Below are 27,640 nucleotides of genomic sequence, written 5' to 3'. Positions count from 1 at the left end.
AATTACCATTAAAAATAAGGATAAAATGTTTTAGAAATAGATCTTTATGTGTCCTGTTTAAAAGTCTTTGCCTGCTTCAAGATCATCGCCTGACTTTTCCTCGAAAAGCATTATTATTTTCCTTTTACATTTAGATGTATAATCCATCTGAATTTGATTATTTTTTCATATGGATATCCAATTGACCCACAGCATCATTTACTGAAGAGACTATTTTTCTTTGCTGCACTTTTTTCATACTTTTTTTAATCATAAGTTATTATACAGGAGTAGAGTGAGTATAATTCTGGACCCTCTATTCTATTCCAGTCATCAATTTTCTGTCCATTTACCAAAGCCAAACTATCTTAGTTACTATAATTTCATAACAAATTTTAATATCTGGCAAGGTAAGTCCTTCAACTAAGTTCTTCTCCAAGAATGCTTTGGGTATCCTTGGCCCTTGTATTTCCAATTTTCACTGAACAAAAACCATGTTGTTTTTAATTAGGATTACACAATCTGTAGAATCATTTGAGCAGAATTAATATCTTAACAATATTGAGTTTTCCATCTGTGAACATGGAATAGCTTCTCCATTTGTTTAGATTCTCTGTAATTTCTCTCAGTAATGTTTTGTAGTTTGATTGTAGAAGTGTGCACAATTTATTACATTAGTTGCTAGTTATATGGTTTTTTATGTTGTTATAAATGGTAATGTTTTAATTTTCCATTTTCTTCTGGTACATAGAAATATTTATAAAATTATGCATACTAACCTTGTATTTAGGGGCATTGCTAAATCTTCTTGTAAATTCTTGTTGTTTTTCTGTAGTCTGTTGATGTGATATTAAACCACCCTTGAATATCTGAAATAAACTCTTCTTGGTGGCAAATATAACATCCTTTTTATGTATTGCTGGGTTGACTTTGTTAACATTTTCTTAATTTTGCATCAGTGTTAATGAAAATTTTTGATTTATCATTTTTCTTTATTATTATGTCTTTCTCAATTAAAGAACTCTTAAATGTTCCTCTTAAAAAGCATTAGAAAAGAAACTGTTCTCTCTTTTTCTGTTCTCTGGAAGAATTTATACAGTGTTGTTATGTCTTTCTCAAATGTTTGGAAGAATTCACCAGTGAATCTATCTTTGCCTAGGAATTTGATTATGAGAATGCTCTAATTAAGAATCAAAGTTTTAAAATACATATCTGATTTTTAAAATTTTCTATTTCATCTTATGAAAAACTTAATGTTATTGGGTTTTTGAATTATTAACTCATATCACCCAAATTATCAAATTTATTGGAGAAAGTGTTCATAATATCATCTCATTTGATTATTATGATCTGTACATTTTCATTTCTGAAAATTTGTGTCTTCTTTTTTCTTTATTAATCTTGTGATGTTTATCAATTTTATGAATTTTATCAAAATACCAACCCTTAACTTTGTTGATTTTTCATTTTATTTCTGCTCTTTATTATTTCCGTCCTTATGTAATTCTTAGTTTTTATTTGCTTTTTGTTCTTGCTTCTTGAGTTGTAAGTTTAAATAAATTGATTTTTAGTCTTCTTTTCCAATATGCAGTTGACCCTCAAACAATGTGCAAGCTAGGGGTGCCACCCCATACCGTCAAACATCCATGTATAATTTTAGAGTAATTTTTCTATATCTGGAGTTCTGCATCTACAGATTCAACCAACCACAGATCATGTAGTACTGCAATATGTATTTATTGAAAACAATCCACATATAAGTGGACTCACACAGTTCAAACCCATGTTGTTCAAGGGTCAACTATATAGAGAATATATTCTGACCACAGTGGAATTAGGCTAGAAACTAGAAACCATTCTGAACTGAATTATACTGGAAATATATCAAAAATTTTATTGCTGCAATTTCTCTCTAAGTATGCCTTTAACTGCAGCAATACAATTTTTGACATATTTCCATTGTAACTCAGTTGAGATATATATTATATACATGCCTATTTATATATATATGACATATATATGACATTACAATTCTTGTTTTATATATGTCAGTAGTCACTTTTATTTGCCCACATATTTTACACCTCTGGAGTTCATAATTTCCTCCTATATTTCCATGCTGAATCTGGAATTATTTTTCTACCTGAAAAAAGTCAATTTAGTTTTACAAAAGTGGACTTGCTTGTGACAAATTCCCTCACTTTTTATTTGACTAAAACTATCATCTTCACTTTTGAAGGATAATTTTTTGGTATAAAATGATAAGTTGGCAGTTATCTTCTTTCAATATTTTAAAGATGTCATTTTATTGTTTTCTAGCTTCCATAATTTCTGTTGAGAAGTTAGATGTCATTCTCAGTAATTTTTTTAAGGCACTGATTTTAGGTTTTTTCTCTTTGTACTTGATTTTCAGATTTTATAATATACTTAGGTATAGTTTTGTTTATCTTCAACTTGCGATTCCCAGACTTTTCTAAATCTTTCAGTTGACATCTTTCATCAGTTTTAGAAAATTTAAATACTGATTTCCCATATTTTCTCTTTTTCCTCTTGTGACTCCTATTATATGTACATTAGACCTTAGATAATCCTACATATCTTCATTCACCTTTTTAATGTTTTCTACATGCTTAATTTTGTATACTTTTAGTGACTTGTCTTTCAATCTACATGTTCTGTATACTTCTCTCACTAATTTACTCTTAAGAACACCCACTGACTGCAGTACATTGAGCTCCATAGAGGCAGCGCCAGGGCAAGTGAGAGCCGGACGGGCACTGGGCGACTCTGTGCCTCGTGGAGGAAAAATAATTAAGCATGGGCAAAGGAGATCCTAAGAAGCCGAGAGGCAAAATGTCATCATATGCATTCTTTGTGCAAACTTGCTGGGAGGAGCACAAGAAGAAGCACCCAGATGCTTCTGTCAACTTCTCAGAGTTTTCTAAGAAGTGCTCAGAGAGGTGGAAGACCATGTCTGCTAAAGAGAAAGGAAAGTTTGAAGACATGGCAAAGGCGGACAAGGCCCGTTATGAAAGAGAAATGAAAACTTATATCCCTCCTAAAGGGGAAACAAAAAAGAAGTTCAAGGATCCCAATGCACCCAAGAGGCCTCCTTCGGCCTTTTTCTTGTTTTGTTCTGAGTATCATCCAAGAATCAAAGGAGAACATCCTGGCCTATCCATTGGTGATGTTGCAAAGAAACTGGGAGAGATGTGGAATAACACTGCTGCAGATGACAAGCAGCCTTATGAGAAGAAGGCTGCTAAACTGAAGGAAAAGCACAAGAAGGATATTGTTGCATATCGAGCTAAAGGGAAGCCTGATGCAGCAAAAAAGGGAGCTGTCAAGGCTGAAAGAAGCAAGAAAAAGAAGGAAGAGGAGGAAGATGAGGAGGAGGAGGAGGTAGATGAAGACGATGATGATGATGAATAAGTTGGTTCTAGCACAGTCTTTTTTTCTTGTCTGTAAAGCATTTAACCCCCCTGTACACAACTCACTCCTTTTAAAGAAAAAAATTGAAATGTAAGGCTGTGTAAAATTTGTTTTTAAACTGTACAGTGTCTTTTTTTGCATAGTTAACATACTACCGAATGTGTCCCTAGATAGCCCTGTCCTGGTGGTATTTTCAATAGCCACTAACCTTGCCTGGTACAGTATGGGGGTTGTAAATTGGCATGGAAATTTAAAGCGGGTTCTTGTTGGTGCACAGCACAAATTAGTTATATATGGGGATGGTAATTTTTTCATCTTCAGTTGTCTCTGATGCAGCTTATACGAAATAATTGTTGTTCTGTTAACTGAATACCACTCTGTAATGGCAAAAAAAAGAAAAGTTGCATTCTGAATGCTTCTAAGTAAATACAATTTTTTTTTTATTAAAAAAAAGAACACCCACTGAGTTCTTAACTTTAGATATTATATTTTTCTATTTTAGATTGTTTATGGTTTTTTTACAGAGTATAATTTGCTGAAGAAATTCTCCATACTTTCATATATTCTTCCCATATTCTTCTCTAATTTATTTAATACATCAATCATAGTTATTTCAGAGATCTTGGTTGGTAACTCTGATAGCTGGATCATCTATTGGTCTCCCACTAGATTCCATCGTTTTTTTTTCTTGACCATCAATCATATTTTCATGTCTTTTTGCATGTATAGTAATATTTTATTGTGTGTCAGACATTGAGTATAAAAGAAATGAAGAGAATCTGAATGATATTATCTTTAACCAGAAAGGGTCCCCCCCTTTCCTCTGTTATGCATCTCAGGTAAGATGATGATCATTCTATCTAATCAGTAATTAACTTCGGTCAGAGCTGGATTGCAGAATAAGAATCAGTTTACATCTGTTTCAGCCCACTTCCTTGGGAACGGCCATCTGCAGCTTACTGATAGTCAAATTGTTCTCTTTATCCTTGATCATGAAATACTTTAGGATTTCCAGCTCTGTCATTCATAAGTTTCCAGCCCAGCTCTTCAGCCTCCACTTTAGGCCTTTTAATGATCTAGCAAATGTCTTGATTGAGAGACTTAATGAAGTGACTAAGGCAGGCCCACTCTCACTGGTATGGCTTAGATTTCATTTTGCCTTTCTGAAGCTTTTGGACTTCCTTCACTATCTCCAATGCTGCTGCAGATCTCTAGAACTGAGACAATGTCATATGGGGTAAATTAGCCAAGGATTTGAAGAAGTCCCTAAAGTTTCAAATTTGTCTCTCTAACCTCCTACAACTGCTAAAACAACAAGAACAACAACACTTTGCTAGTTTATTAATTTTTTTGCTTAGAGTGAGTTAATGCCTAAATTAAGCCCAATCTGCAACCATGCCATTAATCAGTTAAATTCCCCAAAGGGAAAAATTCCCAGGATCCAGCAAATGTCCCTAAGGGAGAAAAAAAAAATCAGCTCACCTCAGAAAATTCCCCTTCAATCTAGAGTCTTTATCTTCTTTCCCCATGGCTAGGTGGCAGGGGTCGGGGTGGGGGGCGGGGGAGGAGAGGGTAGTGAGGAGGGTTGGGGAGTGAGTGAATTGACTAGCCAAGTATTTTTCCACATCTATTATGGTAAACCAGGTTCCAAGACCTTAGAATTTCAAATGCTAAGAATTAACCATTTTGTATTTCAGCTGTGACCAGAAGAAACCAAGGTTTAACATGAACAGGATAAAGGTACAGTAAAGAGTATACAGAGATAAGAATAAATTATATTAATCCTTTCTTCATCATCCTACAGCATTATTATCTGACTCCTGCCTATACTCAACTAAAACTTCACTCTCAAGTGCTTCCTTTCTACTCATTTAATCTAATGACCTTTTTCCAAGTTTTGCTTTTTATCTACCCTTCTACAGAACCTCATATAGTGTCCCAGAGACATCAGAACCCAAGGACAATCATTAGCTTTTTCACTTAGAAGGCACTACCTATCTTATTGGTCTTATTCATCTTCAGTGAAATATAGATTACATATTAGAGTCTTAGTCATATAATTAAGATTGTGGTTGCATCCCCAAATAAAATGCCCCATTACTGTAGCTTATATTAAATTTAAATATACCATAAACATATTCTAGCCTATAAAGCCTGCATAAATGTTACAGTTACAAAAAAGAGAGCATGTATTAACTGAGGGTTTGTTGGGGGTTTGTTTGTTTTTGTTGTTGTTTAAAGCATATAGCTACAATGATCGAAATGTTTCCAGCTTGCTAATACATTCTGGATCATGGTCATTAGTTTACGCTTGCTTTTTTCCACAGGTATTTATCATCATAAGGTGGGACAAATTGAACTCACTTAACAAAAGTTAAGACCATAGAGCTTTCGGCTCTTTGAATATCAAAAATTAACTTGTTAAGACTGTTAGCCATACTGAGATGGCATAAGAAAGGGAAAGAAATTGCATGCCAGCTCTATTTATTTTGAAAGCTTTCAGCACTGGGCTACACAATGGAGAAATCTCAAGGACATTCCTACGTCTGTGTGTTTGTAATGATTACATGAAAATCAAGCACTACTCTAAGAAATGAATCATACTCAAATGCTTTGGAGTTAAAATACTGGGTATGTGGAAGAGGTTCCCTAATAGGGACTGGTACTTTCATGAAGTGACTTTAAGATCAGGACAGGAGATTTGCTACTTGATGTAGGTATAATCTTGATCACGTACATGAGCCAAAGTAGGGAGTTAATTTTAGATACCAATAAATAGATCATCACGGTAATTCACAAATTCATAAACTTGAGTATAAACAATATTTTTTCTAATTGTAGATAATGTGGATATTCCATAAATAAAAATGTTAGCTTTTTTTCATCACTCTACTTAAAGTCCACTTAGGATGCACCACAAAATCCTTGGCCATGGCCTATGAAGACGACCAGGGTCAGGCTCCTGCCTACTTTGTAATTTCACCTCTCCCCAAACATCCTGCATTTCGGCTACTTTATTTTTATTTATTTATTTTTTTGCGGTACGCGGGCCTCTCACTGCTGTGGCCTCTCCCGCCGCGAAGCACAGGCTCCGGACGTGCAGGCTCAGCGGCCATGGCTCAGTGGCCCAGCCGCTCCGCGGCATGTGGGATCTTCCCGGACCAGGGCACGAACCCGTGTCCCCTGCATCGGCAGGCGGACTCTCAACCACTGCACCACCAGGGAAGCCCTCGGCTACTCTAAATCACTTGATAGTAAAGGTGCATAATGATAATTCTCATTTAGCACTAATTGCTTCTTCTACCTAGAATTTCTTTCCCTGCCTTTCTTTCTTACAGTGAGAAATGTCAAATTCAGTGTGAATTCTTTCCTGAACTCCTGAACACAGACACTTTTTATTTTCTTGTTCTTGTAGCATTCTATTCATACATGTATTATAGCCTCCACCTCATTACTCTCTAGCTTTTGCATCCTTCTAGGGAAGGGAAAATATTATAAGAACATTGACTTCCCTAATACCAGTACTTTATCTGAAACATAAAAGCTATAGTTAATTAATGTCGAAGAAACAAAGAGACAGAGGGAGAGAGGGAGAGAGGAAGGAAGGAAGGAAGGAAGGAAGGAAGGAAGGAAGGAAGGAAGGGAGGGAGGAAGGAAGGAAGGGAAGAAGGGAGGGAGAGAGGGGAGGGAGGGAGGTAGGAAGCAAAGACAGACTTTAAGTTTTAAATATGATCCCAAAAATATCTAGAACCTAAATTTTCAATTAGTAAGCCCATAATACTATATTTTGGAAGAGCAACGAGTCCTTAAATATTCAAAATATAGTGATATAATAAAGAAGGGAGTTTGTACATACTGTACAGGCTTATACATAACCAATGTAAAGATATAGCAACTTACATTTTGGTCTATTTTTTACTTTGCCTTTCTCCAATGAGGCTTCATTTTCTGTTCAGTTCATTTCCTGTGCAGGATTTGCTACCTGCTCTCTTACTTTGTCACTCACATCATTTCTTAGAGTCTTTTTCTCTGTTCAGTGACGGCAACTGAAATGGGCTTTGGATGTCATGGTGTGAAATAATTCTGTAAAGCATTATAAAGTATTATCTTTATTACCATTAAATTTTGTAGATTGTGAATTAGAGTTGCTGACATATAAAAATGATATGGGTTGATGCCATGCCAAATACCATTTCTATTTTCTGAGACAGAGTCGAGGAGTCATTAAAATCTGGACATAGTTCAGACGTGCCTAGGGCTCAAATAACTTATTCTCTCTATGACAGTTATATAGTACTTATGAATCATGAAGTACATTACATGTAATATCCATTTGATTCTTTATCTTTCAGGGCAGGGAAACTCAGACTTCTAGAGAATAAATAATGGACACATAACTACTTAGACAGTAAACTGCCAAGTTAGGGCTTAAAACTGGTTTGATTTCAAGTGTTTGTCTTCTTTTTTACTATACCATAGTTGTCTTCTTGTTCATGCTTATTCCCTGGCCCCCTCTCAACATACCCACCCCCAAAAGAATGATACTCTTAGTGCTGGCTGATCATCTGCCCCTTTATACTTTGCTGCTACATCTAAGCTCATTTTCATGCCTACGAAGAAGCCAACTTTCCAGAAGTACAGGTTGAAGTCTAGATGTCCTCTAGATGTCTCTGTGAGACACAAGGACTTGGATGAACTTCTGAGTAAAATGCACTTCAGCATTTGCTGGGTTTAGGTGGATTAGCATGAATTAAAGTTCAGTTTGGTGGTCATTAACAGTGTTCACCAAATATTTTTAGCTCTCCTGGGAATTTTTTGTAGGGTTATACTGTACCCTTGAATTTAGGTGTAGCTATGTAAATAACTTTGGCCAAAGAAATGTGAGCAGAAGTGGTGTGTTATTTCCAAGAGGAAGCTTTAAGAATCAGTGTATGATCTGTGCCCTGCCTCAACTGCCAGGTGGGGGGGTTGACTTGACAATCTGGCAGTGTAGACATGTAGCCTCTCCTATCCTGTTTTCTGATGGAAGACAAGGAACAGATCATCCCCTGCCCCACCCCCCCACAAAAACCAACCTACAATGGACCTGTAATGTGAGCAAATGTTTAAAACTTCTAAAATTTTGGAGTTCTTACCAAGCATAACTTAGATAACTTAGCCTATCTTAACTGGTACACTTACTTTAAATACATTATTCCAATTCAGCAGTAATGCTGAATGGCATAGGTCAATGGAGTCTTTTTGAATCTATAAAATTTTGGTGTGGACTGCTCTTAATTAAGACTATTACTGAAATATTCAAAGGCTCATTGTCAGCTTATTGCTAATAAGTTTTTCAATAAGTATTGCAGTCTATGACACTGAAAAATAAACCAGTGGAAGAAATAATTCCATGGATAGTCGTCTGCATAAGGAGACCTAAGAGGAGGGATAGGAATGGCTGCATTTATGAGAACCTTCAATTTTCCTCCTCCCCCCATCTCAGCTGCCTCCAAAGATCACAGTTTCAAGACCAAGTCTTCCTACTGAGACAAGCTAGACAATCTTTCCTTTAGAGTCTTCAGACAAGTACTAATCTTGGAAAACTCTCCAAGGGTAAACAGAGGTGGAGACATACGCTACTATTGCACTTTGACTCTCCTCCAGCCTAAGTGGTTGGGTGCTTCATTTCACAGATTTCAGGGTCCCTTTGGGCTTTCTTAGTCTTGACTGGCAGCCCCAGTCAAAAGATGCCTGCAGTGAATAATTTGAGGGTTCATTAATAGACTAAGTAATTTCCAGTTCTGTACATGACAACCACTTAGATCCAAGCCAAATCTTGTCCACACACGTGCCGGCAAGGTTTCCTATCAAAGCCACAAACACTGAGCACAGCTAAGTTAGAGTTTGGCCAAAATCTGTGTTTTAACTTAATTTCTGTGTTAAATTTTCATCTGGAATTTACCCTAAAGAATCAGGATTCAATTTCCGAAGATGAAATTTGAGTAAACGAGGACTGGACACAGAGATGTACATTTACTTCTTCCAATTCTACATAAACAAGGATTGAGCCAAACCCTACCACAGTGGGTGTGCTTATACACCACAATCAATACTGGGTTATCACACCTAGTATAAATTGTCATTTGTTATACTCAAGTTCAGAATGGTCCCTGTCCTTTGATTTCCACTTAGATTTTTTTCTCCAGATCAGAAATGTAGAGCTAAGAATTTGTTCCAGAAAGAAAGAAATGCAATTTAGTTAGTAAGAAGAAATAAAAATCTTTAAAACATATTATATGGAGTAAGTTCAAACAAAACAAACCTGACAGAATTTTCCTATCTCTTAGATAAATATGAATACAAAATTAAAAATGATTTCAGTAAGTTCGGTCTATATTTTTAGATAATTTAATGACCATCAATACTTCTTAACAGCCAATGGCTTAGATATGTTGGCATACTCTAACACTTTTTCCTATCATTACCCTGTTGTACAGGTAAAGACAGAAAAAAGTGATAAAGGGCCAAAATTTTCCTGGAAACGTACGTTTTGGTAATATATATTTAAAAGCTCCATTTTTAGACTTGTCAAGTTTTAAATACTAACATCTTTCAGTCTACACATTTATTACATTTTACATATTTTTAAAATATGGCAATAGGTTTTTAAAAGAATTCTATGGAAAATTACATTAAAATATGACTATACACAATTAAATAAAAATCAAAATAACATCCACATTTGAGACAGTGATACAAATTCTAAAAGCCTCAGAGGTGGTGTATAATTGATAAAAAGGCAGAAGGAAGACACAATGGTAAGCAAACTCACAGGAATAATTTAAACTACCTTTCAGGCATATTATCCCATTCTAAGTCACTTGAAATATACTATTTTCATACTCTGGGAGAAAAAAAAAAGAAAACCACATTCATCATCGCTTTCAGGAAATAGCTCTGCAGATTCTCTTTGCTTGTGGCTACATCAGTCGTGCAACAGCTGGGTGTGTGGGTGGTACACATCAGGTCTGCCGGTTTCCAAACTGAACCTGCGTCTCCTGAAATATTACAGTACCTCCCGGCTCTTGTCGGGGTGTCCATGGCTCCTGTCTACGTGTTGGGATGGAGACGAGGTGGGGTGCATGGAGAATGGGGGAAGCACCTGAGAACACATGCCTGGCGTCTGTGGAGACCACCAGTGTGTAAACCACTTATGTGACAAGACTAATTCCGAAGGGAAGAGGAGCGGCCATTTTCCCCCATCAGTTCCGACAGCTGCAACCCTCCACACAGCCACTACTCTGGGTTTAGGACAGAAGAAAAACAAAAGAGAAGTGGGACACTCTGCAGTCGTTTGGCTGCTTAGAGTGTAAGGAAAGCCACCAAGGGAAGAGCAAAAGTCTTCTCTGCACGTGCCCCATACTGTTCCATGTAGGCTCTGCTACTCCAGCCAACACCACAAAGGTTGACCTCTTGCCTACCCAAAAATCCTCTGCAGTCTGGCAACTGTCCCTCGTGTGGTGACACTGCAGTCCAGGCTTGCACAGTGCGGGAGAGAGCAGGAGAGTCCCACCCCAGTCATAGGGACTATGAGTGACACATGTCACTCCTGCTCATGTTTCATTGGCCACCTCTAGTCACTTCTAGGCAACGCCCGACTTCCAAGGGCATGGGATTGTAGTCCTTGTGTATCCAGAAGTGGATATTGATGAACATTAGCGCCATGTGCCCTTATCCTCTAAAGCCCTAAAATTAAGTTCTAGGTATATGTAACCTCACCTTCCCAGAGAATGCACCTGTCCATTCTCTGATGTCCAGGGGTCTCAGTTCTCACATTTGGATTCTAGTCTCCCTCCCAAAGAAGAGATAGGAGGGAAATACATGGAGTGTGTCTACCCTGTGGAGTCTGAAAGCAGAGAGTTGGTTCCCTAAAAGTCTGCAAAGGCAAAAGTAACCAAAAATACATCACAGTCTAAGGCTTTAAGCAGCTCTACTCCCTCTCCACCCCAATAATGCAATGTTTGGAAGGGGGTATTGACTTGTGTCTCCCTGGGCTTTGCCTTTCTGCCTCTTGTTTTATGACTGACTTTTCTTATTTGGTTCTGGGTATTGATTCTAGTGGAAGGGAAGAAGAGGAGGAGACAAAGAGGTAGAAAGATAAAGAGAGATGGAAGGAGAGGAGGGAGGAAGGGAGGAAGGGAGGGAAGAAGAAAAATAGAAATTAACTTGTGAGACTGTAAATTTCCTTCAAAACCATCAATTCACATGAGCTTCAAAACAACACTTAGAAGAACATATATATATATCCCCAAGTAATCAGTGAAGAAACAACAACTCAGAAGGATACATAAAATAAAATTTAGGGCAAAAGCAGAAATAAATCTTAATCAGGGGCAGTTTCCACTTATATTGGGGCCTTTGGAAACCCAAAGACAAAACCATGTTTTAATACATCCCTGGTCTCTTCTGAATGTCAGATGTCACTTGCCTTTAATCCCAATGCTCATTTTAATTTTTGACAACATCTAGATTAATTTTAAATGGATTTCTTTATGGTCTCCTCACCTGCCTCCAATCCACCAAAACTTAACGTGGGAACTCAGACTGTGCCTGACCTTATTCTGGATCATAGACACAGCATCTTCATGGGTCCCCAACCTTCTCTTCTAGCCCTTCCATGCCAGCTCATGCCTTATGGGCACCCAACTTGTCCTGTCTCAACACCCCACAAATGGGACTCCAGTTTAAACCAGCTTACTCCATGGTGGCTGGTTTTGCACCTTGAGCCACACCTTGGTGATACAGGTAGGCATGGGAGGAAGGAGTGGAAACATTCCCTGAGGTCTGTGGGTTCATGGGCATAACATTGAATGCTCCCTTCAGCCCAGAAACGAAAAGTCGGGCTTCTAAAACAGAGAGGCAAAGGCTCCTATTTGCCAAGCTACTTAGAAGAAGAATGTAAATGCCAGCAGCTCAGGTTGTCAGTAGGACTGCTGGAAGGTATGGGAACTTGCAGAGCGAGGCTGCAGTGTCATGATCTCCTGGAGACAGGGCCAAGGCCGGCCAAGGACTCTGAGAGAGGAAGGGAAGGAGCAGGAATGTGTTTCCCAGCAGCATGTTTGAGAACAAGCAGTTATCTTCCCCAAAGCCATCTGTGAGACTCTCAAATTGTGTCTGAGAAAGAAAAGGGCGAGACAGAGAGAGAAAAGTGAATACTGGAAAAAGCAGGTATCTCTTTGGGAGTTGCGAGGGCAGCAAAAAGACTGTCTACTAGTCTGTTAGTCTCGGCAGCTGCATATCTGTGAATCCAGCCACAGTCAGGGTTTCTAAGCCCCTGTTTCTGAAAAATGTGGCAAGGGTTTAACCTGAAATGTAGACTGTGGAGGGCTCTGGTGTGATCTAAATCAGAGGAAACTGTGAGTTCCTGACCTAGGTCCCTCAGCACACAAGGTCACTCGGGTGACATACTGACTAGTTTGGCCCTTGCTTACAGACTGTCTTTAGTTCATGGAAGACTGTGGGGGAACATGCCTCAAATTGGAATGGAATCTCACAGGAAGAAGGTCTGCCCAAGTTTTTTGTCTCTCTCGATTACAGCCTGAGTACAGTTCTGAAGTATAGGTGGCAGATGAGAATCTGCGCGTTGAGAGGTTTTTGCCAAGCACTCTTTCCAGGCAATAGAGGACAGGTTTTCTGTCTGGAGCCATAGCACTTCCTCTCAGCTACTTAGTAATCTGCAAGAAGTATCACCTCTTATCTTCACACCAATGCGAGCTGTCTTGTTTAGGAATGTCTTTGGTGGCAAGTAACAGAAAACCTACTTTATAGCAGCTCCAACAGATACAGATGTACTTCTCTCACCTAATAAGATTTTGGATCTAGATGGCAGCTGTGATCGATTCAGAAGCTCAGTGACATCAGGACTACCATCTCTGGAATTCTCTTACCTTTCCCCTCATGCTTTTCTCTTTCATGGTCAAAAGATGGTTGCTGGGGCTTCCCTGGTGGTGCAGTGGTTGAGAATCTGCTTGCCAATGCAGAGGACATGGGTTCGAGCCCTGGTCTGGGAAGATCCCACATGCCGCAGAGCAACTGGGCCTGTGAGCCACACCTACTGAGCCTGCGTGTCTGGAGCCTGTGATCCGCAACAAGAGAGGCCGCGACAGTGAGAGGCCCGTGCACCACGATGAAGAGTGGCCCCCGCTTGCCACAACTAGAGAAAGCCCTCGCACAGAAACGAAGACCCAACACAGTCATAAATAAATAAATTAACTAATTTTAAAAAAAGATAAAAAGATGATTGCTGATCCATGGAAGAATGGATAAAGAAGTTGTGGTGATATGGGAACATATGTGTATGCATAACTGATTCACTTTGTTATAAAGCAGAAACTAACAAAAAAAATTAAATTAAATTAAAAAAAAAGAAGTTGTGGTGTATATCTGTATATACAATAGAATATTATTCAGCCTTAAAAAGGAAGGAAATCCTGTCATTTGCAACAATATAGATGAACCTGGAGGACATTATGCCAAGTGAAGTAAGGCAGACACAGAAAGAAAAATACTGCATGATCTCACTTATATGTGGCATCCACATAGAAGCAGAGAGTATAATGTTGGCTACCAAGGGCAGGAAAGCAAGGGTGGATGAGGAGACATTGGTCAAAGGGTACAAAGTTGCAGTTATGTAGGATGAACTGGTCTACAGATATAATGTCCAGCATGATAACTATAGTTAATAACACTGTACTGTACACTGGAAATTTGCTAAGAGAGTAGATTTCAGGTGCTCTGACAGCAAAAAACAATTATGCTAACTGTGTAAGGTGACCCATAACAACTTGACCCATAATCAACTTGACTGTAATAATCACTTCACTATGTATATGTGTATCAAAACATCGTGATGTAGCCCTTAAATATACACAATTTTATTTTTTTAAGATGGCTGCTGCATCATTGGACATTATGCTTATGTTCAAAGTAGGAAAAGGGGGGCAGGCCGGTGCCCTCTGTGATAATTCCCATTTGTCCGGACAACAGCTCCATCGGAATCCCCATCACACCTCTGTGTGTCCCACCCATCAGATCTCCATCACCCAACCATACCTGGCATGAAGGGAACCTAGGGAGGTGAGAATTTAGCTAGAAACCGTACCAGGCTGAACAAAATTAGCCTTCTGTCAACTACAAAGAGGAAGAAGTTCCTGGGGAGGCACCGAAGAGTATCTGCCACACCCTGTGCATAGCACTGATCAAATTGCTTTGAAGTGTTCTGTGTCTGTCTCTGTCTCCCCTCCCACCAGAATTAATGGCACTTGGCAGACAGAGGCACCCAACCATTCCTGTATTCCCAGCACATGGCACATTGCCTGGCACAAAATAGACTTAACAAACATAACTCAAGATCAAAAAAATATTGGTTGAACCACACTCCAAATAATAGGCAAAAGAATTGCATCTAAATTCATTTTTGCGTGCACTTCTCTCTTTAAAGGTAACAGGAGATATTGATGTAAACGAAACATCAGTTACCCAAAGGACAGACACACCAAGAAATGAGTGTATGATGCTACTTAGATGTACACAGTTTCTAACACAAATACAATGGGGTAGGTAATAATAATAATAGCCATCACATTGGAAAATTTCATGCTCTATATATGCTATCTTTAATCCTAATATCTTTACAAGGTAAATATCACTTGTCTCATTTTAGAGATGCTGGGAAAGTGGCACAAGGTCTAAGAGCTGCAAATGGTAGAACCAGAGTGTGAACCGAGTATATCTATCTATCTTTCTCCACTGTCCATCTTGCCTCTTGCATGAGGGTGTCCAGCATGCTCACTTTTCTCAAGGGAAACACCGATACTGGAAGATCACCTAAGGACTCCAACTAGATATGGGGCTTACTACTGTCTCCAAGGACACCCTTCCATCTTTCCTCTAGGCCTCCCTCAACACTTCACTAAGCAGAGAGAGCAGTGCTGTGCTGTTGAAGACCTAGTGGTGTTGCTGAGCATGAGGAAAGGCTTATTTTTTCCCCAGAATCCATGATAAACCTATAAGGAAAGCGAGAGAGCCAGAATGGGGCAGGCCCCTCTGAAGCCAACCCATTACAGCCTGTAAACCTAGACCTACATGTAGGAGCAGAAACTTCTATTGACTCTTCTTTCAAGCAGCAAGCTGGGGCCACTGGTTGACCATGAGTAAGAGTTGAGGCATGTGCATATGGCTTTGGACTACTAGATGAAACATGTCATGAATTTCTATCAACTCATATGAGAAAGTGCAAACCAGGATGAAATGGCTACATGTTGGCTTATGGCTTCAGGTTGCCCACAATGGTCTACAAGTGTCTGCAGTCCCCTGGCCACCATCTCTCTAATTGATTAATCAAGCTTTGTGCCAAGAGCTTGGAGTCAGGTATGCCTCTGTGGGCAAATGTGATATTTCAATCCTGACTTACCTAAAAGCCAATATCACATAGCCTGCAGTCTGGGCGTGTGTCCAAATCGTACCAGTTGCATTGCTTATGGCAAATACAATACAGATGAGTTTCTTCATCAAGAAATGAGAACCTAATTCCGTAAAATCTACTCATGCAGTTCAAAAACAGTTTTCTGTGAGGATTTCAGGATGCCCAGGGGCTGTGAGACAAGCCCATCCAAGGAGTGTTCATGGCATGTGCACTCTCCTAAAACATTCACTTCTGAGAATATGCACAAAATAAGGGTGGAGTTGGCAGCAGTGAAAAACCTCAGATAAGCCACAGCAAACCAAAACTGGTTTTTAAGGATCTATAGTTCAGCAACAAGATACACACTTAGTTCTTATAATCCTTTGGATGAAATAAGGGAATTCTCCACTATACTGAAAAAACTATTCTGAGCTATTCAGGCACAAACAGAGACAGTACGCTTTGGTAGGGAACCCTGATCTGGGATTTAAAGCCAGAATTATAAGCTCAAAAAGAGAGAAAAGATGAACTGGGGTTGTCAGAAATAGAATCATTTTATTCTTCATATTTTCACCAATATAACAATTATACATTTCAACAATGATTTTTTTTTAAATTGGTGTCAAATAGATTACCCAGGAACCTCACATTTTGGTGTACTGAGAGTAAGTATAGCAATTGTTCAAATAAGAGTACAGAGTTTGGGGCTTCCCTGGTGGTGCAGTGGTTGAGAGTCCACCTGCCGATGTAGGGCACGTGGGTTCGTGCCCTGGTCCGGGAGGATCCCACGTGCCGCGGAGCGGCTGGGCCCGGGAGCCATGGCCGCTGAGCCTGCGCATCTGGAGCCTGTGCTCCGCAGCGGGAGAGGCCACAGCAGTGAGAGGCCCACGTATCGCAAAAAAAAAAAAAAAAAATATACAGAGTTTGCAATCGGATAAACACTGGGAAAGAAAGAAAAACCTACTGCACTGGGCTGGGAGTCGCTCATGTGCTCAGTGTCACTTGTAGCCTTCACAGGCCCTCTGCCCAAGTCCACATGGCCAGGGACTCCTGGGGCTTGTGCCTGGGACCTCCAAGGCAATGGTGTCTTGTCGTGGTTCCCCAGCTTGGTGTGGTCTGCAAATCTCTCCCAACCAACTCTAAACCAGAGGTAAATTTTGAAGTGGGCCATCTGTGAAAACAAGTGGTTACCCTCAAATTCACTTATCAGAATCTCTGCAATCTGGAGCTCTTGATTATGGCCAGGGAAGAGCAGGGTGGTAGGCTGGGAGTAGGAGGCCCTACCTCGAACTCTGTCACTGGTTGCGCGTATTAAAACCATTATTATAGGGGCTTCCCTGGTGGCGCAGTGATTGAGAGCCCGCCTGCTGGTGCAGGGGACACGGGTTCGTGCCCCGGTCCGGGAAGATCCCACATGCCGCGGAGCGGCTAGGCCCGTGAGCCATGGCTGCTAAGCCTGCGTGTCCGGAGCCTGTGCTCCACAATGGGAGAGGCCACAGCAGTGAGAGGCCCGCGTACCTCAAAAAGAAAAACAAAACAAACAAACAAAAAACATTATTATATAGAAGAAAAATGACTGGCTTGAGGTTTCAGCATCTACTCCTGCAAGCGCTACTAAAGAGCACATTTATTATTCAAAGCATGTGGCGTGTTATGGGAATACAGGACAGACTCTGGCCCAGTAATGCCTGCAAATGGAGAACTTCCAGCCTACCCCCCATCCCAATGAAACCACTACAAATACAATGGGAAGAGGTGTTGGGGGGCTTCAGAAACCACAGAGAATCTACAGCAAAAACAAACTTCTTAATTCCTTTTGAACTTTTTAACAGAAAAATATTTGCTATTGCAGTCATTAAATGAGGGCATGAAGCAGAAAAACTGGACAAAGTTTTATATCGATACATGTAGCAGAGAAATAGTCTTCTTGTAGTAAGCTTGTTTTTCCTTGTTCATTTGTTGTTTTCAACTTAAGGACTAAATTATCCCTTCTCCTGAACATGAAGGGAGATAGATAAGAAAAACAATTGACAATTATAATGAAGTACTATATACTGTTACAAACTCTCATATACTAAGACCTAGCATAAATTAAAGAATAAAGGTATATTAAGTATTATGAAAAAATGGATAATCTACAACCTTCACATGACACGCTCTACACCTAGCCCTAGATGCACTAGACATCCGGTCCTGCAGCCCTTACTCTGAGAAAACTACACCCTAGCCCAATACAGTCAGCAGCAAGGCAGGGCATCAGAAGAACCACAGGGTTCGAAATGGAAATAGAAACTTCCCATGCAGTCGAAAGCTGAGAAAAGGAAACTGTGATATAGACTTTGCAGGTCAGATTTCTCCTCCCTAACTCAAAATTACATATTTCAGTAATAATAACCCACATTTCTATAGCTTCTACAGTGTACAAAGAGCTTTTACGTATGTGATCTCATTGAGACAGCAAGTCACTCCGTTATCTATAAATGGTTTCTAGAATGAGAAAATGTATATGTAAAACAGAAGATGGCTTGTTCTCAAGTAAGGCTTTTCTTTATCGATAGTAGGTGAGTAAAAGCAAGCCTGGGGTTCCAGAGGCAGACCCTGAGGAAGCTGGACAGGGAAGGGGGTACAGCCAAGCAAAGGTGGGATTTCAGGCAAAGCCAATCTCCAGCCTGACCTGTAAAGGGACCTCTGGAAGATAAATGACACTTCAGAGTTTGTGCCAACCAGAGGCACAAGGGCTGGGTTCTCCTATTCCCGCAGATACACCCACTGGCTGAAGGTTCGGGGGAATGGCGGGGACAGGGAACATCAATCCCGGGCACTGCAGGCTGTCTGCACATAGAAGACTCCAGAAGGGAGTTGCAAGTGAGGAGTGTTAGAAGAAAACCCAACACACAGAAGAAGGAAGCTCACAGACAGAAATAGAAAACGGGATTCCAGAGAATCTGGGTTGAGTAATAACACGATGCACTGTGGGTTTCGCTCTGTGGACAACAGGCTGTGAAAAACAGAATATGAAGGCTAAGAGTTCAAAAAATTCCACGTCAAAACTATTGAAATGTTTGCAAAAAATGTGTCACAGTGAAAGAGTGAAAGGCAGCAGGAGGAGAACCAGAACCCCAAATGAAGCCTTACTCTATGGATGTGTTGAAAGGTGGCTTAAAACATAAAACTCTATTGAGCAAATCCCAGGGTTCCGATAAGGTCAGCATTAAATTACTTCTGACTGTTACTGGCCAGCCAAGAGACTTTGGACAAGTCATTTCACATTGCTGACTCATAAATGTTTTTTAAAATGGTGGGATCGGAGATAAGGTTACAGCGATAATTTACAGTTATTTGTACATTTATACTGTGCCAGGTTCTAAAATTCATAGAATTCGCCTGCATGATCTCACAATGCATTGGGTGTTACTTTCCGCATTTCACAGGTCACACAGCTAGCCAAAGTTCAAAACCAAATGTGTCTGCTTCTAAGACTGAGCATTCAACTGTCCCACTACTGCTTCTCAGAGAGAGTCCATGTCATTTATAGCTCTGCAGTTCTATTGTTTAACCCAATGCTCTATGAATTCACAAAGTGCTGTATGGAAGGAAGGACATGGAGTAAACCAAGACACTCACAGCCAGGGTACTGTCCCCACATTGCATAACTCCTGGGGGCACTGGTCACCACCAGCATCCCCCATCCAGGATTTTACATAATTGAGATGCTCCACAAAGCCCCAGTGAAGAAAGTTAAGACGACTCCTCCTGTGTCAATACTTCCTGATGTGCTTGACTAATATGTTGGTATCTTCGTTGCATGGATTAGCTTCAAAGAAGATAACTGAAATGTCAGGGCCTAATGACTTCACTAAATGCTACCCTTCTGCTAAAATAATAATAATAATAGTAATGGCTTTCTTTCCTATTGCTTGTTACTCAGAAGTTGCTGGCTAGGTAATTCTCACTATGTTTCAAAATCACAGTTTTCCCTAAGTTCATGTGTTAGTTCTCTCCAATAACAAAAGACTTCAGACCAACCTAAAGATACACATCACCTTAAAAGCTTGTGCCATTTATGATGGGGCCTTGCTTTTTCACTGCACACACACATCATGCAGGCAAAGGATCTATGTTTTAAGTACTACCCATGACTTTGGCCTAAATTAAGGGTGTGAAGAATGGCATGAATTTGGAGTTCTACAGAAGTGCATATCAAATAGAATTAACTTTATCAAGGGAGCTCAAAACACCTTGACAAAGAGACCCACTTTCACCATTGCTGGTACATACCTCCATGATAGAAATTATTAGGTTATCATTATCTGTTTACATAACACATTAATGATCTCTCTTGAAAGTAAATCTCCTTGAGGGCAAAAGCCATGACTTAGGTCTCTCTGTGTCCCTCGGTCCTCATCCCAGGCCTGATACATGACAGCTACCCACTATTACAGAATGAATGGATGCGTGTGTAGGACCAAGCAGCACTCAGCATGCTCACTCACCTCCTTGAGTAGTAGAACAGTCAAGGCACACAGCTGCCTAAGGACCCACCCAGGCTAATCTATCCTGTGAAAAGAGGTACCTTATCAGAAATCTTAAAATGTCAAGGCATGTGTATTATATTGAATAAGACTAGAAATGTGTATTTTTGGAGCCCAGGCTATCCTTATTCAAATTCAAACATAGAATAGACATTTATCTACCTTACATGGTTTTCAGATTCCATGTACCCTCCTATAAATTCTCCCCAACCTACTTACTTATCTCAAGATGCACTCTCAGAATTTTATTTCTTTAGCATGGGGTTTAGGTTAGAATGTAAGTCCCTATGAAATAGGTAACACTTTAATTATAGTTATCAATCATTTACACTTTAGTATGAATAAAAGCTCCCAGAGCAGAATTTTTATTAAAAGGCACTGGGGAAGTGAAGGGATCAATAAATAAAATGAAAAAAGAACTTCTCTGAAGGCACATGTTACCGCTTCACTGACTTGCCTTGGCCTGGCTTTGACTACAGCCCGGTGATCTTTCCCTGCATTCACCTGTGGGCAGCAGGACCAAAACCCTCTCAGATGCAGAAGCTCAGACATACTGCAACCTTCAACAGCTCATCAATGAGCTCCATGCACAGGCTGCTTTCGCCTCCTCCTCAGGATGTTCTGGGGAATCACCCAAACATCATTAGATTCAGAAGAATAACTTAGCAAACCAGAATCTTAGCACAAACCACAGACACATAGCCCGGATACAAGTCCTCTGTTGTGAGTCACGGAGGGAGTAAGTCACAAACCTTAGCAAGTTATGTAATGATCTGGAGCCTAAGAATCATGAGAGAGCGGGGTTTGCCACCAATTAGCTGTGCAACTTTATGGCTTTGGTCTCCATAAGTGTTTAAAAAAAAAAAGAGGCAAGAGATGTTGAGATACTGCATGATCAAACAAAAGTGGGAAATTCTGCATTAAACTAAAGTTGTTTTTTTTTTTCATTTTAGGACTCCTCAGGGACTATAAATATTTTAAGTTGCACTGTGAGGAGAAGAAATAGAGTTCCATGTTTCCCAAGCATATATGATCTTGGAACCCTATTTTCTAATATCATTTCTCAGAACTAGTATTTTACTGAGCACAGTTTAGGAACTGCTAGACAAAAAGACCCCGAAAGCCCTTCCAAGTGGTAATATTCTGAAATTTTACCTTATGAATCTCTTTTTTCTTTCCTCTAATCCTAGTAAGGACCTCCACTGAAGACTCTATATATTCCAAATTCTGCCAACTCCAAAACACCAACTTTTTGCATTGGTAGTAATTATAGCAATATAACAATAACTAACAACTATAATGTAATTGTAGTTATTACAACATAGGGACAGGACTTGGGGGAAATGGAACATATCCTTCTGTCATCACGCCTTCTTTCAAGAAACCTGAAAGCACGGGTAACCAACAGTCTCCACTAGAAAATCTCTGAATGTTCTGACCTTCGAGCTTGTTTTTTAGAAAATGCTTAATGACACACTAAGAAATTCTAGGATTCCAGCACCAGTTTGTATAGAAAATAACAAAATCCTTTGTTTTGCATCAGCTACGTTGTAACTAATTAAGGGGGGAAATTAGCTGCTGGTTTACATGAAAAGACAAGGCCTGATTCTGCTGGCATCTTTGCATTCATGAGAAGCAAGCTGATGGTCTGCTGCCTGTGTGGTGTTCAGTTCAGCCTCTGCTGACTGGGATTTATTAGCCAAGGGTTACAAATATGCAACCAATGCTTTTTTCCAGGTCTTCCACCACAGAGTAAGTACCACAGTGTCCGTCGCCTGCCTTGAAGGCCTGCGTCTGAGCCGCTCAGGATGCTCCCAGCAGCTCACCCTGGAGCCCAGGATTTTCATTAGATAGAGTTCCTTGCATCTAGGTGCGTGCTGCTGTCATATAAATGTTGCTCCTTTCTTCATGAGGAGGTGGAAAGGGAGACAAACATGCTAATAAACAGCTACTTTTTAACTTTCTTAATGTTTAATAAACAACTTCTTGTCTCTACTTTCATTTTCCCTAAGGTTGAGTCAAGTATAGTCCAAGTGGCTTTGGGAATTGGATACATGTTGCAAAAGCTTGTTTTTGTTCTTTCTTTCGCCGTAGGTGGGCCTCTCACTGTTGTGACCTCTCCCGCTGCGGAGCACAGGCTCCAGACACGCAGGCTCAGCGGCCATGGCTCATGGGCTTAGCCGCTCCGCGGCATGTAGGATCTTGCCAGACGGGGGCACGAAGCCGTGTCCCCTGCATCGGCAGGCGGACTCTCAACCACTGCGCCACCAGGGAAGCGTGAAAGCTTGTTCTCTTAATGGGAATTTGTCCTCTTCTGTGAGTTGGGAGGCTTATTCACAAGCAACACTAACCGGAAGAGCCCCACCACTGCTGATGCCCCCTGGGGATAATGAGATGTCCATGCAGACATGAAAGGCTGAATAAAAAGAGAAAGCCACATGCAGGGTCCAAGAGCAGGGTCTAAGTCTCACTGCGCTGGAACAAGGCTACATACAGGCGGCTCCAAGCCAGGTAGGCAAGGGAGCGTCACACCAGGTGGGATGCCGTCCTCGGCTCTCCCAGATTTGCCCTGAGAGGCTTTCCTTGAAGTCAGAGAGCAATAGCACATTGACAGTCTCTAGATGGCTGCTGTTAAAATCTCCAAGTGTTCCTTACCTCCCATTTACCTATCAGATTAAACCAGCCCCTTAAAAGAACTCAGAAAATGAGGCCATGTCTTGGGAACATGATTGTGGAGAGTGAGGTGGGGCCTTGAACCTGGGTGACAGAGAATGGCTGGGACTACTCACGAGAACTGCTGGTAGGACATTCACATCCCCCCTGGCTCTGACCAACGGACCAGAGCGCAATAGAGGTGTTAGAGAAGTGTGTCAGGGAAGAATTCCAAAAGGGATCTCAGAAGAGTAAATGGTCAGCATAAGAGCATCCAGAGAAATACAAGTGCTCTCTTCTGGCAATCCCTGCCCAGGCCCCCATGCACGCTCTACCGAGAGTGTTTCTCGTCAGACAGGAAGCTCTCCACAGTCTCACAATAGGAAGATAAAGAAAGAAAACAGTAAAAACAGTGAGCCTCAATCGCTCTAACTCTTTAGCCCTTCCATGTACCCTGGTGACAAAATACATGATTTTTTCTCAGCAACCAGAGGTCCCATACACTGGCGCTTTAGCCACTTCAGTTCAAGGAGAAGTTTATGCCCAGAGATAGTGACTTCGCTGGTCCCCAAAAGACAGATGAGGGACAGAAGGAACAGGATTAACCTCCTGCATTTGGCTGTTAAGAGAGAGAAAAATTGAAAGCAACAATTCATGTTGGGGAGACGTCATTGCAAAGAAATTAAACAGATAAATATACTGAGGACCCAGAAGCTTCTCCTAATAAACTCATGGAGAGGAAGGGAAATAAACAACTGAGCCGAGTGGCCTTGTTTCCCTCCAGCTGAGACTCTACCTTCTCAAATATCACCCAATCATCCTCAGTAGTGAGAACTCCAAACCTTGGCGGTTCTGTAGTTTTGCCATAAACGTTATTTTTGAGAAGCCAAGAGCAGCAGAAAACCTAACCGTGCATTTTGTTTTTGTTTTTTTTTTTTTTTTGAGAGAGCATTGAACTCCCTTTACAGAAATTTTCTGAGGACAAATGAGGTAAAGTAGACTTGAAGATACGTGTTTAAGAGGATCAGACTTCCCTACATCCAGGATATTCAGCCTGAACTGCAGTTAAATTTCAACAAACAAATAAAATAAATCAAGAGTCTTTATCTACTGGGACCAACAAAAACCTTAAAGGAACCCAAATGCATGACCTTTGGGGAAAACCCAAGGGCTACTTAAATAAGCCTCATTTTAATGAACCGTAGCATAGCTGATCGCTGATGCACCCTCAGAACTGCATATTTATACCCCTGTCTGCTGGTAGAATAGGTGGCTGGGCTTTTGTTTTACTTTATCCAAGTGGAATGCATTTCTCTAGGAGCACAGTGGATCTCAGACCGGGGTCTGGATGGAACCCAAGGAATGTGAGATCAGAGAGTGCCTGAAGTTACCAGATAATGGCCAGCAGGCAATGAAGCTTTTGATTCTGTAAAATAAAGAATTGGACTAGATGAACTCTTAGGAGTCTTCCAGCTTGAACATTCTGTGATTCTATGATTCCACCCCACATTCCATATTCATTGACAAACAAGGAAAATCTGATCTGGGCTGGTGGTTTTTGAAACCTCACGATTCCATAAAGTACAGGAAAATGTGGTCATTCCAGACATATTTAATTTGTGTGTATTTCATCATTGCTGAGCCCTTCCCAAACATTCAAATGGGACTAGGGTTCAGGAGCATTTGAAAAAAATCACAGAAAGGTTCTCGCTCTTCAGTTTGTGTTATATTAACCTAAGGGAGAAATAGTAAAGATTCTGAGCCATTCTTAACGGGTGACTATAATCCTGAAGGCTACAATCAGATCTATACCAGAAAACTCTGAGGAGAGAAATATCCTTGAGGGAAGAGCTTGGAAAGAGTTCAGAATGGTCAGTCTAGAAGTTTCGCCCAACTATTATTTGTGATATTTTTGGCTGAGGCTCGCCATATGTTAGGAAACTTAAAATGGCTTTGTTTTTCAAAAACGAAATGTATTCGAATAATAAGAACAAAGAAGTTATACATTTACTTTTTAAAATCAAGGTTTAATTTACATCCAGAAAATTCACGCTTTGTAGTTACAATTCTGTGAATTGACAAACACACGTGATCATGTATAACTACCACCACAATCAAGTTACAGAATAGTTTCATCACCCAAAAGAATTCTCCCTTTTGCCTCTTGGTAGTCAATCCCTCCCTCACTGTCCAGCTACTGGCAACCACCTATCTACTCTGCTCTTATGGCTTGCCTTTGAAAGAATGTCATATACATGGAATTATATAGGAGTCAACCTTATGAGTCTGGTTTATTTCACTAGCACAATACATATAAGATTCATCCGTGTTGTACATGTATCAATAGTGTGTTCGTTTTTATTGCTGTGTGGTATTCCATTGCATGGTTAGACCACAGCTGAGAGCCATTTGGGTTGTTTTCAGTTATTGACAATTACAAATAAAGTCACTATTAACATTCCCATACAGGTTTCTGTGTGATGTAGGTTTTAATTTCTCTAGAGTAAGTACTTGGGGAATGAGATTGCTAGGTCTGTACACACTACGTGTATGTTTATAAGAAATTGCCAAAATGTTTTCCAAAGTGGCTGAACCACTTGGCATTTCCACCATCTTTGTACTACAATTCAAGTTTCTCTACAATCTTGCCCACACTTGGTACGATCAGTTTTTCTTTAAGAATTTCTAATAAATGTGCAGTGATATGTCTTGTGGTTTTAATTTGCATTTCCCTAATGACTACTGATGTTGACCATAATTTCATATACTTATTTGCCATCCATATATTTCTTTGGCGAAGTGACTGTTCAGATCTTTTGCCCATTTTTAACTGGGTAATTTTCTTATCGTTGTCTTTTCATTGTTTTGTTCTTTTATAATCTGGATGTAAGTCCTTTATCAGATATGTGATTTGAAAATATTTTCTCCTAGCTTGTCTTTTCATTCTCCTAAGAGTGAATTTTGAAGAGCTACAGGCCTACTTTTGAAGCCCACAATTTAGGGTTGAGAGATAATGGAGAGATGGCAAAAGCTCATACCTCTTATTTGATCTCCATCTTCTCTGTTGCAAATGTTCTCCAGAATGAATATTATGCTACAAACACTAGCAGGAGGGGGTTGAAACATCCAATGTTATAATAAATTTTAATAGAATATCTTGCTCTCTGAACAAGAATCTGTTAGAGGGAATGTCATCCCCCGAAGCTAAGAATAGTGCAAATGTGAGGTGTGCCAGTGAGGAAATGGGAAGACTAGTGGAGGAGCTGGAGGACTGCAGACCCACCAAACTGTCTTAGTTCAAAACAGAGAAAGAGACGGAAATAGCACCTATCAAAGGACGCTGAACACACATCAAAGCCAACAAGACTCCAGAATAGGAAGATATGGTGAGGACATGGACAGTTAATAGTTTCTACTAGGAGTTAGCATGAGTTCACTAATAGGTCACATTAGATTAACCTACTTTTCCTACTCCGGCAGGCCAAAAAAATGTAGCAGATACAGAACATGTGATGTCTGCATTTTACAAAGTATTCTTTAAATAGCTTAGTTGATAATATGGGAAAATGGGGATGAGATGATCCTTCAGTTAGTTACATTTGTAATCTTTGAAGAAATACAGGCAATGGCTCAATGGAAGCTAGAGAGTTTGCCACAATTCTCTCATTCCAAATAATTTTATCAATGATTCATATAAACATATGGGAGATAGGCATTCTAAATTTGTAGAAAGCTGGAAATGATTATAAATTCACAAGTGATTATGAATGATTTAGGATCCAATAAAGACTAAACACATATTTCCAAGCCAGGCTGAATACAATAAGATGAGTTTTAAAAGAGATAAATTTAAAGTCCTGCACGCCCAAAAACCAGTTTGAGTTCTGGGTAGTGAAGGATACAGGACTTAGCATGAAGAGGAAAGATCATGGCTGATGGTTCAAGTCAACAGTAAGCCTCACATGAGTCACCAAGGAAGTATGATGTCCAAAAGTCCTAATGTGCAATCCTGAGATATATTGATGGAAGTTTATTATTTTAGAATGAGGAAGGATGATAATTCTATTGGGGCACACCTGGAGTTTGTGTCCAGTTTGGGGCAAGATTACAAACTGGAACATGTTCTAAGAGCCGTAGTCATCCATATAATATAAGCAATGACCCAGAAAATGGCAAACGATGGACCTGTGAGGGAAGAAATAAAGACTTTGGGAGACTATAGTTGCTGACATAAAATAGGGGAAGTTTTACAAGTAACTGAGGAACCAGAATTCCTCAAAATAACTCCCGAGAGGTTATAACCCCAGAACTAAGACCAAGCGGAGAAAAGTCCTGGGAGGAGAAAACTTCTGAATAGCTGCATAAATATGGAACGCTTGCTTTGAAAGTTCGTGATTCTTCTTTTTTAAAAGGAGGCATTCAAAAATAAGCCAGATTATACCCAGGAGAGAATGCATTTAAAGGACATTGAAAAATGCAATAAGTAGATGAATAAAATAACTATGAAGGTCTTATCCAACCTAATGAGTATGTGTGTCAATGATCATATGATTCTTGTTTGAACTCTCACTTTTCTGAAACTTGGGGAAAAAGGGAAAAT

At 40.0% G+C, this 27,640-nt stretch overlaps 1 protein-coding gene across 1 annotated transcript; it reads left to right on the top strand.

Moving 5' to 3' along the window:
* Positions 1–2,705: 2,705 nt before the first annotated feature.
* On the top strand, positions 2,706–3,411 carry LOC132520639 (high mobility group protein B1-like). The gene has a single exon (XM_060149377.1). It carries the CDS (start codon positions 2,797–2,799, stop codon positions 3,409–3,411), a length of 615 nt encoding a protein of 204 aa, XP_060005360.1. The 5' UTR covers positions 2,706–2,796.
* The last annotated feature ends 24,229 nt before the right edge of the window (positions 3,412–27,640 follow it).

The sequence above is a fragment of the Lagenorhynchus albirostris genome, chromosome 5, assembly GCF_949774975.1.
Source record: "Lagenorhynchus albirostris chromosome 5, mLagAlb1.1, whole genome shotgun sequence".
NCBI lineage: Eukaryota > Metazoa > Chordata > Mammalia > Artiodactyla > Delphinidae > Lagenorhynchus > Lagenorhynchus albirostris.
The sequence above is the reverse complement of the archived record's forward strand: the minus strand, read 5'-3'. Positions and strand labels throughout refer to the sequence as shown.

Coding starts and splice junctions, on each gene's coding strand:
- LOC132520639 (XM_060149377.1), top strand. CDS start 2,797: ATGGGCAAAGGAGATCCTAAGAAGCCGAGAGGCAAAATGTCATCATAT.